The sequence below is a fragment of the Corythoichthys intestinalis genome, chromosome 19 (genome assembly GCF_030265065.1).
Source record: "Corythoichthys intestinalis isolate RoL2023-P3 chromosome 19, ASM3026506v1, whole genome shotgun sequence".
Classification (NCBI taxonomy): Eukaryota; Metazoa; Chordata; class Actinopteri; order Syngnathiformes; family Syngnathidae; genus Corythoichthys; species Corythoichthys intestinalis.
Window position 1 is genome coordinate 32,278,064 of NC_080413.1, and position 13,779 is coordinate 32,291,842.

At 37.6% G+C, this 13,779-nt stretch overlaps 1 protein-coding gene across 5 annotated transcripts in view; it reads right to left on the reverse strand.

The window, feature by feature from the left end:
• Positions 1-13,779, reverse strand: part of cdc42bpab (CDC42 binding protein kinase alpha (DMPK-like) b) — a 175,554-nt gene that overhangs the window by 111,810 nt on the left and 49,965 nt on the right. For all 5 annotated transcript variants that reach the window (XM_057822569.1, XM_057822570.1, XM_057822567.1 and 2 more), the window contains exon 2: positions 7,109-7,200. In XM_057822569.1, coding sequence (XP_057678552.1) covers positions 7,109-7,200 — 92 coding nt within the window. The remainder of the gene's footprint in view (positions 1-7,108; positions 7,201-13,779) is intronic.

Consider the following 13,779-nt stretch of genomic DNA (forward strand, 5'->3'; position numbering starts at 1 on the left):
TTTCTGAATGCCAAGGAGTTGGACTCTTTGAACAAATTCATTATTTTTACAAGCTTCTTATCAGAGTTTGTTCTACATTATAAAATGTCTGAGTGAGTGCTTATCCATGACTGGTGATTCCATACTTTTTGCTAGGGGTTGTATGTCAACCAACGCTGTGCTAAGGAACGAGAACAACAGTCAATGCATGCAACATGGCAGTGGCACGTGCAGCAACGTCGTCTCTAACTCCGGCGAGGGCCGCTGCCAGGTGCAACCTAAGTCGGTTCTCAGCTACCGCTCGGCTTCCCTCGCTCGCTGCCATATATGTCATTTTACATATTAACGGCCATTGCAATAGGCTATCGTTCATTGTCATTGTGTCATAAAACGTTTTGAATAGGCCATCACAAAAATTGGTTTCAACACACTATGTTTGTAAATTACCGCTGGCAATCTGTGTGTGTATGAGAGTAGTAAAAACAGTACTTTTACTGGAATGCTACATGACCGTGGCGCACAGTATTTAATTTATTGTTTAATACTAGAAGGCTTTTATTTTAGTACTTTAAAGCTACATACTGATTGTTCTGTATAAGCACACAGTATTGTTGTTTACTTTAATAAAGGAGTGCACATTTAAGTACATGGGATTTAGCGTTTTTTTACCATTGTATCGAAACTGTATCGAGTATTGTGCATTTTCACTCTATTTCAAAAATTGACTGAGGCATTGTCTCTGCTTTGAGGAATCATTTGATTTTCCCAGCTCTAAGCATTACGTTTTGCCCGGACTACTTTTAATGCGGCACAACGCGCTGACGTCACGTGTATAGAGGAAGAAGGGAGAGGCGGTGGATATATTTGATTTCAACTACTCATATTGAGGTAACGGCAAAGAAGCCAATTAAAGTGAAGCGAATGGCACCAAGAAAAAGCAGAATATGTCAAAAGTGTGGGAGCATTTCAAGCTGGAGACCAAGGCGAACACTGTTTCATGTATTTACTGTAAGAAAGCACACACATCACACTACCCTTGCCCGGCCCCGGCTACCCTCGGCCCCGCTGATGCTTCCGCACCCCCGGCTGGAACCTGCGACCGATGACTGCCCCCGAAACCCGGGCCGTGCGCCACCGCATGACCCGCACCACGTTTACTCCGAGAGCAGAGGAGCAATATTCGGGACAAGGTAAAATTAAGTTAACATAGCACTAATAAATAAGATTAACATTACTGTACCTTGCTAACGTAACATAAGCCCTGTACAGGGCTCGGTTTCTGTTAATTATGACTACCGTCGACATATGGCTAACATGTCTTTCATACAGGCTTTACTTAATCTGTAAAAACACAGAGCTGTAGAGTGATGAGGGTGTAAAATAAAAACATAATAAAGTTAACTGTAGCTCGGTAGTCATTGATGGATTATGCACCAAGTAGCACTGGATTGTGCTCAAATACAGCAGGTATCATATATTTTGATCACTGCAAAAACTCGAAATCCTATTGGACTTACAATTTAGACTTAAAACTTAACTAGGACTAAAATAGTTTGACACAATTGTTTTCAACAATGTACATCTAAAATAAAGACAATGATTGTCTAAAAATGGTTCAATATTCGATAAAATGTCTGTTTTCTCATGTATATTTATAATTGCTTTTTACCAACAAAAAAAAAAAAAAAAGTTTTATTCGACTGATTAATCGATGGAGTTTTCAGTGAATACTCGATTGCTAAAATATTCGATAGCTGCAGCTCTAGCCTCAACTGCATTTATGCCTCACACAGCACCAATTGCACAATTAATGTTGGTAAAGGGACAGGTGAGCTCGGTGGTCCATTTATCAGAGCGGCTCTAAAGCTGTATGTCCTTATGTTATCACTCAAAATGCTTTTAATAATAACAATGCAAACTAAAATATTGCATTTACTTTCATTTTTTTGACATGAGTTTTGTCATTTTCCTACATCTGGCTCCATTCAAATGAAGTATTTGTCTGATACCGCCAAACTTCCACCCTTACAAAGATTTTTCTGTTCTACATTCCTCCCAATTTCACTTCTATGCTCATTTGTCAAGTTTCTTGTTAAGACAAAATACATTCGGAACATACGATATGTCTGTCTGACTGCATTCATCACTGCAGTATGATGAAGTACATTAACTTGGAATGTATTTTAATGGAGAATGCCCCAAAAATTGAAATTTGACCAAAATGTAATGTAATGTCATGGAGAAAAGGGGCCTCAAGTACGGTAATAAAACCTTTCGCGTTTTAACCACTGCTGAGCATGACACCACTCAAAACTTGATCACATCATAATAGAAACCTTACAACCAGACAAATACAATCTTAAACAAACATACTCTATGCTACCATGTTGATTTTGTTGACACAAAATCCTAAAAACAAAGGAGCAGTCCTATTTGGTGTCAGGCAGAAAGCTATCTAAGACACAAACAAAAATCTCATGGTTGCTGAGTAACAATGCATCAAAGTAAACCTGGAAATAACTTTGAAGGTTCCACTATATTGCATTTGTAATGAAAAGCAATGTGTGAGCATCTTTTAAAATCTTATTTTGCCAGCCTGTCTAGACGAAATCACTCTTAAGTATTCATTTTGGTGTGACAGACAAAGTGTTTCAATTACATGGCTAAATGGTGCAGTAAAGGAATAAACCCATTGGTCATTAGGTAAAATGGTTTAGCACTAGTGGCATTGGAATGTTACCACATGGTAGCACCTTTTAACAAGTCTCAATATAACAGTGAACAAAATGTGAACAAGACATGAGGGACACACGACTCACACGTGCACAACTGCACATACCAGAACTTGCTGGAGAGGCTCAAGTTTAGTGTTTTGAATTGTACTGTGGCAACAGTTGACAAGCATTTCGAAATGTATATGCATTCATCATTCAATCGCCCTACTTGCTAATTTCCCTCTAAATTTTCTCAGTATGAGATTTTCTTTCAAGCAGGTTTTCCCAAAAATGTTTTTAGGTCAACTTTCTTGCTCTTCAAATACACACACAATTAATCACAACAATTTGTTGAAGTAAATTAACGCCTTGTGTGTTATTAATCACTAGATATTTACAGTTAATGATAGTTTTGTGGTGGGATGAAATAAATAAGCAAATTTGAGAGTTAGGGGACTAATAAATTCCCACGTCTCGTTTGAACGAATATACTGCCATCATTTCTGGGTAATATAATAACTAAGAAAATGCAGGGTACGCCTGGAATTTATGAATTAAGTCATAAAAAGACTTTACGAAGTCCTGAAATTTCTTGATTATAATTACTTGCTTAAAAATCGCAGCAAGTCACGGACAATTCACACTTTTCTCTGATCTCTAATAGAGGTTTTTCAAATTTTTAGCTGACTGCCGATATCCAAAGCCGATTTTGTTAAACCATATACTTTTTTTTCAAGCAACACTAAAAGAATTTTCAGTTTGGTTGATTTTAGTGGCGCAGGTGGACAAAAGCGGTAGTGTTTTGCCTTGAGGAAGGCTTTTTCTCATGAGGACCAGCGCACAGTATCGTAAAATCCGGATATCCCGGATGCTTGCAGTTGGATTGAACGACATTTCTGTTTCCGGCAGCTGAAGGATGAATAGTGATGAGGTAATGAATCCAGTTGTGGCCAAACAATATTATATAACGATGTTGAAAAAAAAGGTTTGATTTTGTACTGTATGCGACTGACTCGCTGACTAGTTGTCAGTCGACTAGACATGTGCCGATTACAGGTTTCAAGGTATACCGTGGTATGAAAACGTCACGGTTTCAAAACCGCAAAAAATTTTCAGTCATACCGTCCCTAATGTTTTAGCTATTTTTTATTTCCCAGAAATCCCTCGCTTGCAGCTGCAAAGCTCAACCCTCCCTCAGCTGCTCAGTGTCAGTGAGTCAACTGTTCTACATGATGGCTTGAGGAGGTGAAACTCCTGAACTTTTTCCCCAATCGAAGAAAACGAAAAAGCTTGTATGGGAATACTTCGGCTAAAGAAAAGTTAGAGACTGCTGCAGCTTACAGAGAGAGGGTCAACCGACATGTAAAGTCATGTTTGCGAAGGGTGGCTGCCGAGGAGGCAATACCTCCAATATGATTTCACATTTATACAAAATTCAAGGTTAGTAAACACTGTCATGAACGTTTCCCACCAGCTACGGGAGTTAACGCCAGCGTGTTAAGTGTGTCTAGCGGTGGTAAAACGTGTTTTGTTTTTTTTTTCCATCTCTGGCTGCTGTCTGTGTTGAGAAAGAGAATGTGTGTACAATGTAAACATGATACAAGTCATACGCACATGTTTTTTTACGGAAAATAATTCCATTATTTTTAGGGCTGTCAAAATTATCGCGTTAACGTGCGGTAATTAATTTTTTTAATTAATCACGTTAAAATATTTGACGCAATTAACGCACATGTCCCGCTCAGACAGTATTCTGCCTTATGGTAAGTTTTACAGCAAGGGTTTTTGCGCTGTCCAACAGCGAACTCTTGTGGTCGCTTTGCGACATGGTTTATTATTTTCTTCTTTTCTTTCTTCATTATGGCTGCACGACGTCTCGGGCTGATAATGTTGTGCTTATATGATCCTTGGACAAGATTTGTCCGTAAGTATGGTTGTTGTAAAGAATGTACATATTATGTTAGTAAGCGAAATGTTATATTTTTTGTATGAGACGCCTTTTGTTTATGTTTAGTGAACCTGTATAGCGTGCTAAGCTAACGTTGTTGCTAATGCAATGCTTGTGTACTTTTATTTTGTAGTTTTACGACGGTCTAAAGAGGACAATGGTTTGAGGCCATTTTATTAATAAATCAGATGAAAAAGGAAGAAGTCTAACTATTAAGGCGTCGTTCACTAGCTGTCTAGCTTTGGAAAAAGTAGACGCTTCGGAGTGAGGACAGCATAGACAGATTTAAATGACAGCAGGGTGAAATGCCCACTACAGTCCTTATGTACCGTATGTTGAATGTATATATCCATCTTGTGTCTTATCTTTCCATTCCAACAATTTATTTTACAGAATATATATATATAATTTACAGAAAAATATGGCATATTTTATAGATGGTTTGAATTGCGATTAATTGCGATTAATTACGATTAATTAATTTTTAAGCTGTAATTAACTCGATTAAAATTTTTAATCGTTTGACAGCCCTAATTATTTTTGTTCAGATGGTAATAACGTTGAGCTGCGGCTGTAGGTTTAGGCTCCCCTAGAGGACTGCATTTATTTTAATTTCATTTAGAAATCTTTATACATTTTTTTTTTTTTTTTTACTCAACATTATACTTATGTCCCAATTTGCTAACACGTTTTGAGAAATAAGTTTTTTGTTTTTTTGACCCAGATTTCGCTAACACATTTTAGAGCTGTATTTGCAATACCGTGATATTTTGGCTTTAGGTTATCATACCGTCAGAATCTCATACCTGCACATGCCTACAGTCGACATCCCACAAATGTTATGAAAATATTTTATAAAGCTTGAAAAGTTCCCTAGTGTTTCTCTAAAGCACGTAGATTATTAAGGTGATTTTTTTGTAAATTGCCTCAACAGCTTCAAATTTACAATGATGACCTGAGACAAATTATTAATTCACTCTAGTAGTACTACTAAACCAACGAAGGCAGCACTTCTTTTTATGATTATACACACTCAGCAAGAACAGTACATTATTTTCAAATAATTAAACTGACCAGGACGTCACAACGAGATGTAAACTAGTAGTACTACTAAACCAACGAAGGCAGCACTTCTTTTTATGATTATACACACTCAGCAAGAACAGTACATTATTTTCAAATAATTAAACTGACCAGGACGTCACAACGAGATGTAAACTAGTCAAGAGTTTAAGAGGATGCTTGCCATGCTAAAGTTAATGCTAATGCGAATGCAACGCTACTTCACAAGTTATATTTAGAGTGAAAGGATCACACAGTAAACACCTTAAAATGCTAAAGCAACATTGCATATTCTCTAATGCAAGAAAAAAAAAAAAATCTTACAATCATCGACTCAATATATCTGCTGGCTGATATATCGGTCGACCTCTAATCTCGTACCAAAAAATATGTTAACAAGTAAAAGCTCGACTTTATGTACGAAAATGGTAATATCGCACCCCACTTCGATCTCTAAAAATGTCCAAATGATCGCCCTAATATTACGGGTGTTTTAGGCCACATAAACTATGCTAACCACCAGGGTTAAAAGGGTGATGTGTTCAAGAGCTAGGAAATAGCTACAATCATCATGAAAATGTGATCGATGTTACCTGATTTGTTCATTTTTGTACCATTTCAAAAAAGCTAATAGAATACAAATAAATATGCAGATAATATTGTAATTCAACTTACGAGCATCAGTGAGCATATTTATACATGCCTACAAAGTGGTTCCAAAACCGTGGAAGAAAGTAGTTCTGAAAAATCATCTTAAAAACAATTTACTTCTACTATTTTTTCCACAAGATGGTGACTGCGCGACCTTCTCCGGACTTTTTAAATCCTGTAGGTGTGTGCATGTTGGCAAGAGAATCTGAAACGATTATCCTGCAGTGTGTTATGATAGCAATTTCAATAGATAGATCATCTTATAGTATAAGGCCGCCCTTACAGGGAAGAAAAAAATTAGCAAAGAGAGATTTAGGGGTTTTACTGGTACTTTCATCCTATGAAGAGAGATATGTGAAATTTCCTTTTAGCAAGTGGAGTCATGCTCAAGCAGCTTGTATCACAATCTGCTGCAGGAATGCAGAAGAAAGCAGCCCACTATCGGACTTGTTTCCCTGTTGTATCTTAGCAATTAAGGTATTAAGGTACGACATAATTGTCTTTTACTGGTAAGTATTGTGTCAGGATCGTGTGCAGACACTTATGCCTCAAGGAACAAGTTTCAGATTTTCACGTCTCCAGTCAAAGCAGTCAAGTAAGAAAAACCTCGTGTGGATTTGACATGTAAGTAAAGAGAAGCTTCAAAACTGACCCTTGACACCTGTTTCTTCAAAAAAAGAGGATGGGAAACCCCAATTGCAGGCTGTGAACACTTACGGTAGCGTTGAATGCATAAAAACAGAAGGAACCTTACGTCTCCGAAAGCTCCTCGTCCAATCACTTTGAGGATTTCAAAGTCTTCTTTGTGCAGCCGCATTTGCTTCACTTTGGATGTAAAGGGTTTGGCTGTAAGGAAGAAGAGGTGAGAGTTCAATTTCATTCAAATATTGGATGGAAAAGGTGACTTTTACAAGACATTATTGACAATATCAATGATCATAGATTAGAAAATTGTGTTCATAGGAATTAACTAAGGAGCACATGATAGTCTTGTGCCAGTTATTGTGTATTTTAATGCATAAATTTCAAATGAACTAGAACAAAAATGTCTGAATCATACCTTTGATGGATGACAGGCTTTTTGTTTTCCAAATAAATATTAGTGATAACCTAATAATAGGACATTTTGAGACATCTGGGTGGTACGCAATTCAGAAACAAGTTTTTTTAAAGCCAGTTTTGTTAAACAAATAGATTGAATTAATGGATAACAAAATCCTCACTTGTCTTTAGAAGAAAAAAAAATTCGGACATACAAATTACTGCCTCTGTATAGGATCTCAATTGTCCGAGGTATTGATTCATACAACTTGTGAATTGTCTCCAAAGGCATTAAGCTATTCTTTAGTTAGAATACCCTCTAACTCTAATTTTAGAGACGATGGCGGTGGAAATCGACGTCTTAATTGAATCTCTAAAACTGACCATAAATGTTCAATAATGTTGAGGTCTTGGGATTGTGCCGGTCATACGAGATGCTCAACTGCATTAGAATGTTCCTTATGCCATTCTTTAGCAATTATGTTCAGGGATTTTGATGTTAAAATGTTAGGTGTTTCCATTATTTTGTCCAACACCTGTAGCAATTTTGTCCAACCCTGTAACATAATTGCAAAGACATTGCACTAAAGCCTACCAGTATCAAATAGGGGTGTGACCAAAATCTTCCACTAGAATAGTGTCTGTGTTAACTCAATGGCTGCCATTGTTGGCTCTAGACGCCCAATTCATTTAGACTGAGAGGAGCGGATGAACATTTTTTTTATTTGAAACCAGAGCATTTGCAGCCAGTCTTTCCAATTACTGGGGTATTTTCCAGTCACTTTCTGTTTATTTTAGGACATCTACAGGTCACTTCTTGTTGCGTTTGAGTCGCTCGCTGCCTATTCATTTGCTGAAATTCCCAGGTCACTTCCTCTTCTGTAACCCAAAATTTAACAGGAAGTGACCCATAAATGCCCCCAAATCAATAGGAAGTGTCCCATAATTGCCCCAAAATCAACAGCAAGTGACCCTGAAATGCCCCAGAATTAAACCCATTGCTTGCCATTGGCCTCCATCATTCGCTGCCACCGTCCCAGTTCAAATAAATTGAATGTCTACTAGTGTTAAACTCAATTCAATTCAAAGCAGAAGGATGAAAAGAGATGTTTTTTCTATTTATTAGTTGGTTTGTACAATATCCTAGAATGATTTCTTCACAAATGTATTGATAATTATTATTTCACCATATTGTGAGATAACCGTTTTCATAAGCCTTGTATCGCAAATCGTACCCCGAGTGACTCACTCCTCTACGGTCTCCCAAATAAATCCGTTCAGAACCTGCAGCTCCTCCAAAACTCAGCAGCACGCCTCATCATTTGAACCCCCTCCACACACCACATCACCCCAATCCTCCGTCAACTCCACTGGCTCCCAATTGAACAAAGAATAATACACAAGATTCTCCTAATCACCTTCTAAGCACTTCACGGCCTGGCCCCATCCTATATATCTAACTTCCACTGTATTAACACTCCCCCCCGTTCACTTCATTCCTCTTTTTCCCTCCATCTTTCTGTCCTTCATGCCAGTCTAACCACCTTCGGTTCTAGAGCCTTTACTCACTCTCTGGAACTCCCTATCCCCAGAATTTTGCAACACATCCACCCTCTCACTTTTCAACTCTCAACTCAAAACTCATCTGTTCAACCTGGCTTACACATCATCTTAATCTTATCTTTGTTTCATCTCAACATCTTAATTTTTTTATCACTTGTATTCTGATTTAAATTTGTGCATCCTGCTTTTAATTTGCGTTTTTTAATTTTCAGTCTCTATTGTACAGTCATAGACTTCATAATATATTGACTGTAGAGCTGAAACGAATACTCGAGCAACTCTAGTAACTCGAGTTTAAAAACTGATCCGAATAATTTTATTCGCCTCGAGGAATCGTTTAATTTTGCCAGCTCTAAGCATCACGTTTTGCTCGGACTACTTTTAATGCATAGTCCGTATAGGAAGAAGCAATAATTCCTGACTGCAGCCGACAGCCGCTACAAACTATTCCAATGTTGCTCAAAACTACGCCCGCATGATGCTACGGTGGTAGCAGGTAGCGTCTGATGCCTCTCATAGATATCACATTTATATAGAACTAGATGCAAAATGAAAAGAAATAAGAAATAAGATTTTTTTTTTTTTAATAAGATGTAGAAGTTTGAGTGAAAGCAGTGAATTAGCTTTTTTTTGTCTAGTTACATCTGAGATAAAATTGTTGGCTGTTTTCAACAATGTACATCAAAAATGAGGACATTGATTGACTGAAAATGATTCAATATTAGATGAAATGCCTTGTTTTCTCATGTATATTTATAATTGCTCTTTACCTAAAAACAAAATATGTTTTATCCGATTACTCGATTAATCAATAGAATTTTCAGTCGAATACTCAATTACTAAAATATTCGATAGCTGCAGCCCTAATTGACAGGTCAGATCGGTCATGCACTGCACCTCGCATTCAAGTAGGCCGTCCACATCAAGAGGAGCTATTCACAAACACAGCATTCTAACGCCAGATTTCTGTTGAAAAAGTATGAAAGCTGTACCGCATAATAACAGGAAGGATTTTCACAGGAGTGATTTATTGTATTTTTTTGACCATGCATGCATTTTGAAACGTTGAGAAAAAAAAATCAAAGGGAGAAATTAGCCGCTACTGCATTGGCATTATAGTTCGCAATATTTACATAAAATAAATGCTAACTGCACGTTTTTTTTTTTTTTTTTTTTTTTTTTTTTTTTTTTTTTTTGCTTTTAACCAAGAATTGAGACTGTTTTGCGTCCACATCTATAAAGAATTCGGGGATTTAAGCATTTATTCACAAGAATTTTCACCGGAAAAGCTCCGTTTACATCAGGCAGCCGCCAGCTACATTTACTTACAGACCAGCATTGTACTTCGACATATTTACGTCAAATGAATGCTAACTGATGTTTTTTTGCTTTCTACCAAGAATTGAGACCGTTTTACGTCCATATCTATAAAGAATTAAGTGATTTAGGTATTTATTCACAAGAATTTTCAACGAAAAATTTCAACACTCTTTGTCTGTGATTCCACTCGGTCAGCTTTGACGGCCTCGCCAACAATGCAGGCCCCCTATTTATCGGCCCCGTGTCCCGTCAATACATTACAAAGTGTCCTTGAGTGTCCGAAAGGTGCTTATAAATAAAATGTATTATTAATAGTAGTAGTATTAGTATCTAATACCAGCAGAAAACCGTATACAGTGGTACCTCTACTTATGAAATCGAAAATTCTGTAGGTAGAGACGTCTTTTTCATGTAAATGCCTTTTTCCATTAAACGCCCCCAAAAATTTAGACTTTTTTTTTTTTTATAATGCATAAAAATGCATCAAAACATGTAACAAATGTATGTTACAATTAGATTATTGCACAATAAAAAAAATCAGACGTGCATAGTGTAAAAAAAGAAAAGAAAAACAGGAATAAAGAATAAATGTTAATACACACATGTAAAGCTGTGGGGCGAATGAAGACGACTCTGGGATACACACATACACATACAGTAGAGGTCCCACTTAGCCAATTAGATGCCAGGTATGCTAGGCAATAGCCAATGACAGAGCTGCTATAAATACGTTACGTTCAGTAAACACTGGGAGCTGCGAGTCCAACCATTTCTGCCTTTATCCTGCAAATTCTTTCTTATCAAGAGGCAATATTTTCCATTTCTCTGTAGAATGTAGAGACATTCTTAAGTACAGGTACCACTGTATATACGTGAAACTTAATCAGATTAGGAAAATCACATTACAGGTGAATATTATTTGTTAGTAGTCAAACAACACTGCATTTGTCAAAGCCCAATAGACGAGGGTGTATACGTGGGTGTGTCCCATGATTTTATAGAACCACGAGCGTACCGGAAAATGACATTTTCACACTGTGAAACGAGGGGGAACGCCTTTGGTAAAATTAAACAAACACATAAGGTCAGTAAGTGCTCACTCTTAGTGGAGTCAGGAGGGGCTGACGACATAGGCGAGCCACTATGACTGCTGTACACATCACTACATACTGTGTAACTCAGCTGTTGCACTCAGCATTAGCAGGAAAAATACTTGGCTGTGTTGTTCAATTCCCTTCGAGCCAGTAAAAAAAAAATTGTCAAAGACAGTTGTGTTCTGCTTTTAGTTGAGCAGAACATTTAGAAAGCATGATAACTATAAAACAATGGACTAATGTAAACATTTCTTAACATCTTGTATTGTAGAAGGTGGCCAAAAAACATGATGGAAAAACAATGAATTGCATTGAAGCAAGAGCCTAGAAAAGTGAGCTGGTACTTTATCAGTCAAGCTAACTTAAAAAAAGATGGCCACGCTCAGGACTTAAAGAGCATACGACACCAGAAAAAAAGTCTTAAATTGCATTATTATGTGAATTAGAATCATATTTTGAGACGATTCGACCATATACAACAATTTAGCAAAGCGCAGATGACGAGAAATTAGTCTTTTAATCTGCCGGTTAGCCACGCCTACAATTATAGGGCTTTAGCGTCCCCAACAGGTGGATGACGTCAGCGGTAGACTAGGCTCATCGGTTTTACTATTCAGCCCATTGAGGGGGAATTGTTCAGAACGAGGAAAACGAGACGAAGAGAGCTGCAAAATGTCATTGTTTCAGTCTCTCTACTCCCAATATTTTACAGGATATTCTTTTTATCCAAGTATTTTCCCCAATAGCTATATAAATGGCTTGAGAAGGACCAGTCAGCCCGTCGAGGGGGAACTATTCACAATGAGGAAAACGCGACGAAGAGAGCGGCAAAATGTCATTGTTTCTGTCTCTTTACTTCAATATTTTTACAGGATATTCTTTTTATCCAAGTATTTTTCCCCAATAGCTATATAAATGGCTTGAGAAGGACCAGTCAGCCCGTCGAGGGGGAACTATTCACAATGAGGAAAACGAGACGAAGAGAGCGGCAAAATGTCATTGTTTCTGTCTCTTTACTTCAATATTTTTACAGGATATTCTTTTTACCCAAGTACTTTCCCCAATTGCTAAATAAATGGCATGGTCATGACAAATAACTTGTGCTAAATGGAATATAAAATAATAAAAATCCATTTATTCAAGACGACATGGCAAAATTACTCCATAATGGTCAATACAGTCGACTTTACCTTTACTGTCACACCTGCCGAACGATATTTTATGACACCTAAATCGGACATATGTCATTTCCCTTCCCCGGCTTCGGAGAATGTAAACAGACCAGAAGGAGTGACAGCTAGCCGACATGCTAACCCGAACCGAGGGATGTTTCAAAGTCTTCGAAGTGGAAAATCACACATAACTAGCCTGGATTATTTGACATGACGACCCGGTTGTCGAGTTTCTTTGTGGATCGGCAAACCGCCCGGCGGAGAGCAATTTACAGTTCGTTCCCTGGAGGAGGGTGGCTGGAATTGTTGTGTAGCTAACGTGCTAACAGCTAACTGCTAATGAGCGTGAGGATAGCTTTTCACATGCCTATCAATGATCAAACGTAAGTAGTCCTTTATTTAAAGGAATTTTATAGTGTTTACTTTGTAATCACTGTATTCGTATTTGACATAATACAAAACAAGATGTTTACTCACTTCCTTGTAAGTCCAATGGTCCCACAGTAAATATCCACGGTGAATGGGAACCTTTTGAAACTCCAAAAAGGCGCAGACGCCTCTCCCGCATACAGAATGATTTTTCTGCAGCCGTTTGGCTGGCGTGATGCAAAAAATAAAAGTATTAATCCGCAAAATCAGCTGAATCCTTTGTCCTCATACACAACAGTACACTGTAGCGTGAAGAGGACGTCTTCTACCGTACACGTCACAGCGCCCTCCTCCTCAATGCGAGACCGAAGCCGGAAGTCACTCATTTTCCTGGCGCGGGATTCAAAAAACTAAATAAATATAGCGATCGCTTCCACACACATCCAAGCGGTCCATATCATTCAGGAGCATAAAATACCGCGTGTATTATGAAATAAACATGCTTTTTCGTGTCACAAGCACTTTAATAGACAAAATTTGACTAGTCACAAAAAATAAGCACTGTTGGATCCTATAAGCAATTAAACAAATATCTTTAAGTGAGGGACCACTCCTTTACTGCCAAATGAATGAGGTTGATTGTGATTTTCCATCCTCTTCGAGTCTACAAAAAATGCCACCAAATTCAAATTTAATGTAGCCGCTGCAAAACCTCAAGTACATTGTGTTAATGGGGAAAATACTTCCATTACCAAAATTAGTTCTTTGTTAAATAAACCTTGTGAAAATGGTGATGAATGCATCTGATAAAACGAGATTGGTTTACACACACTGGTTTACACACACTGTGCAAAAAACATTTAATT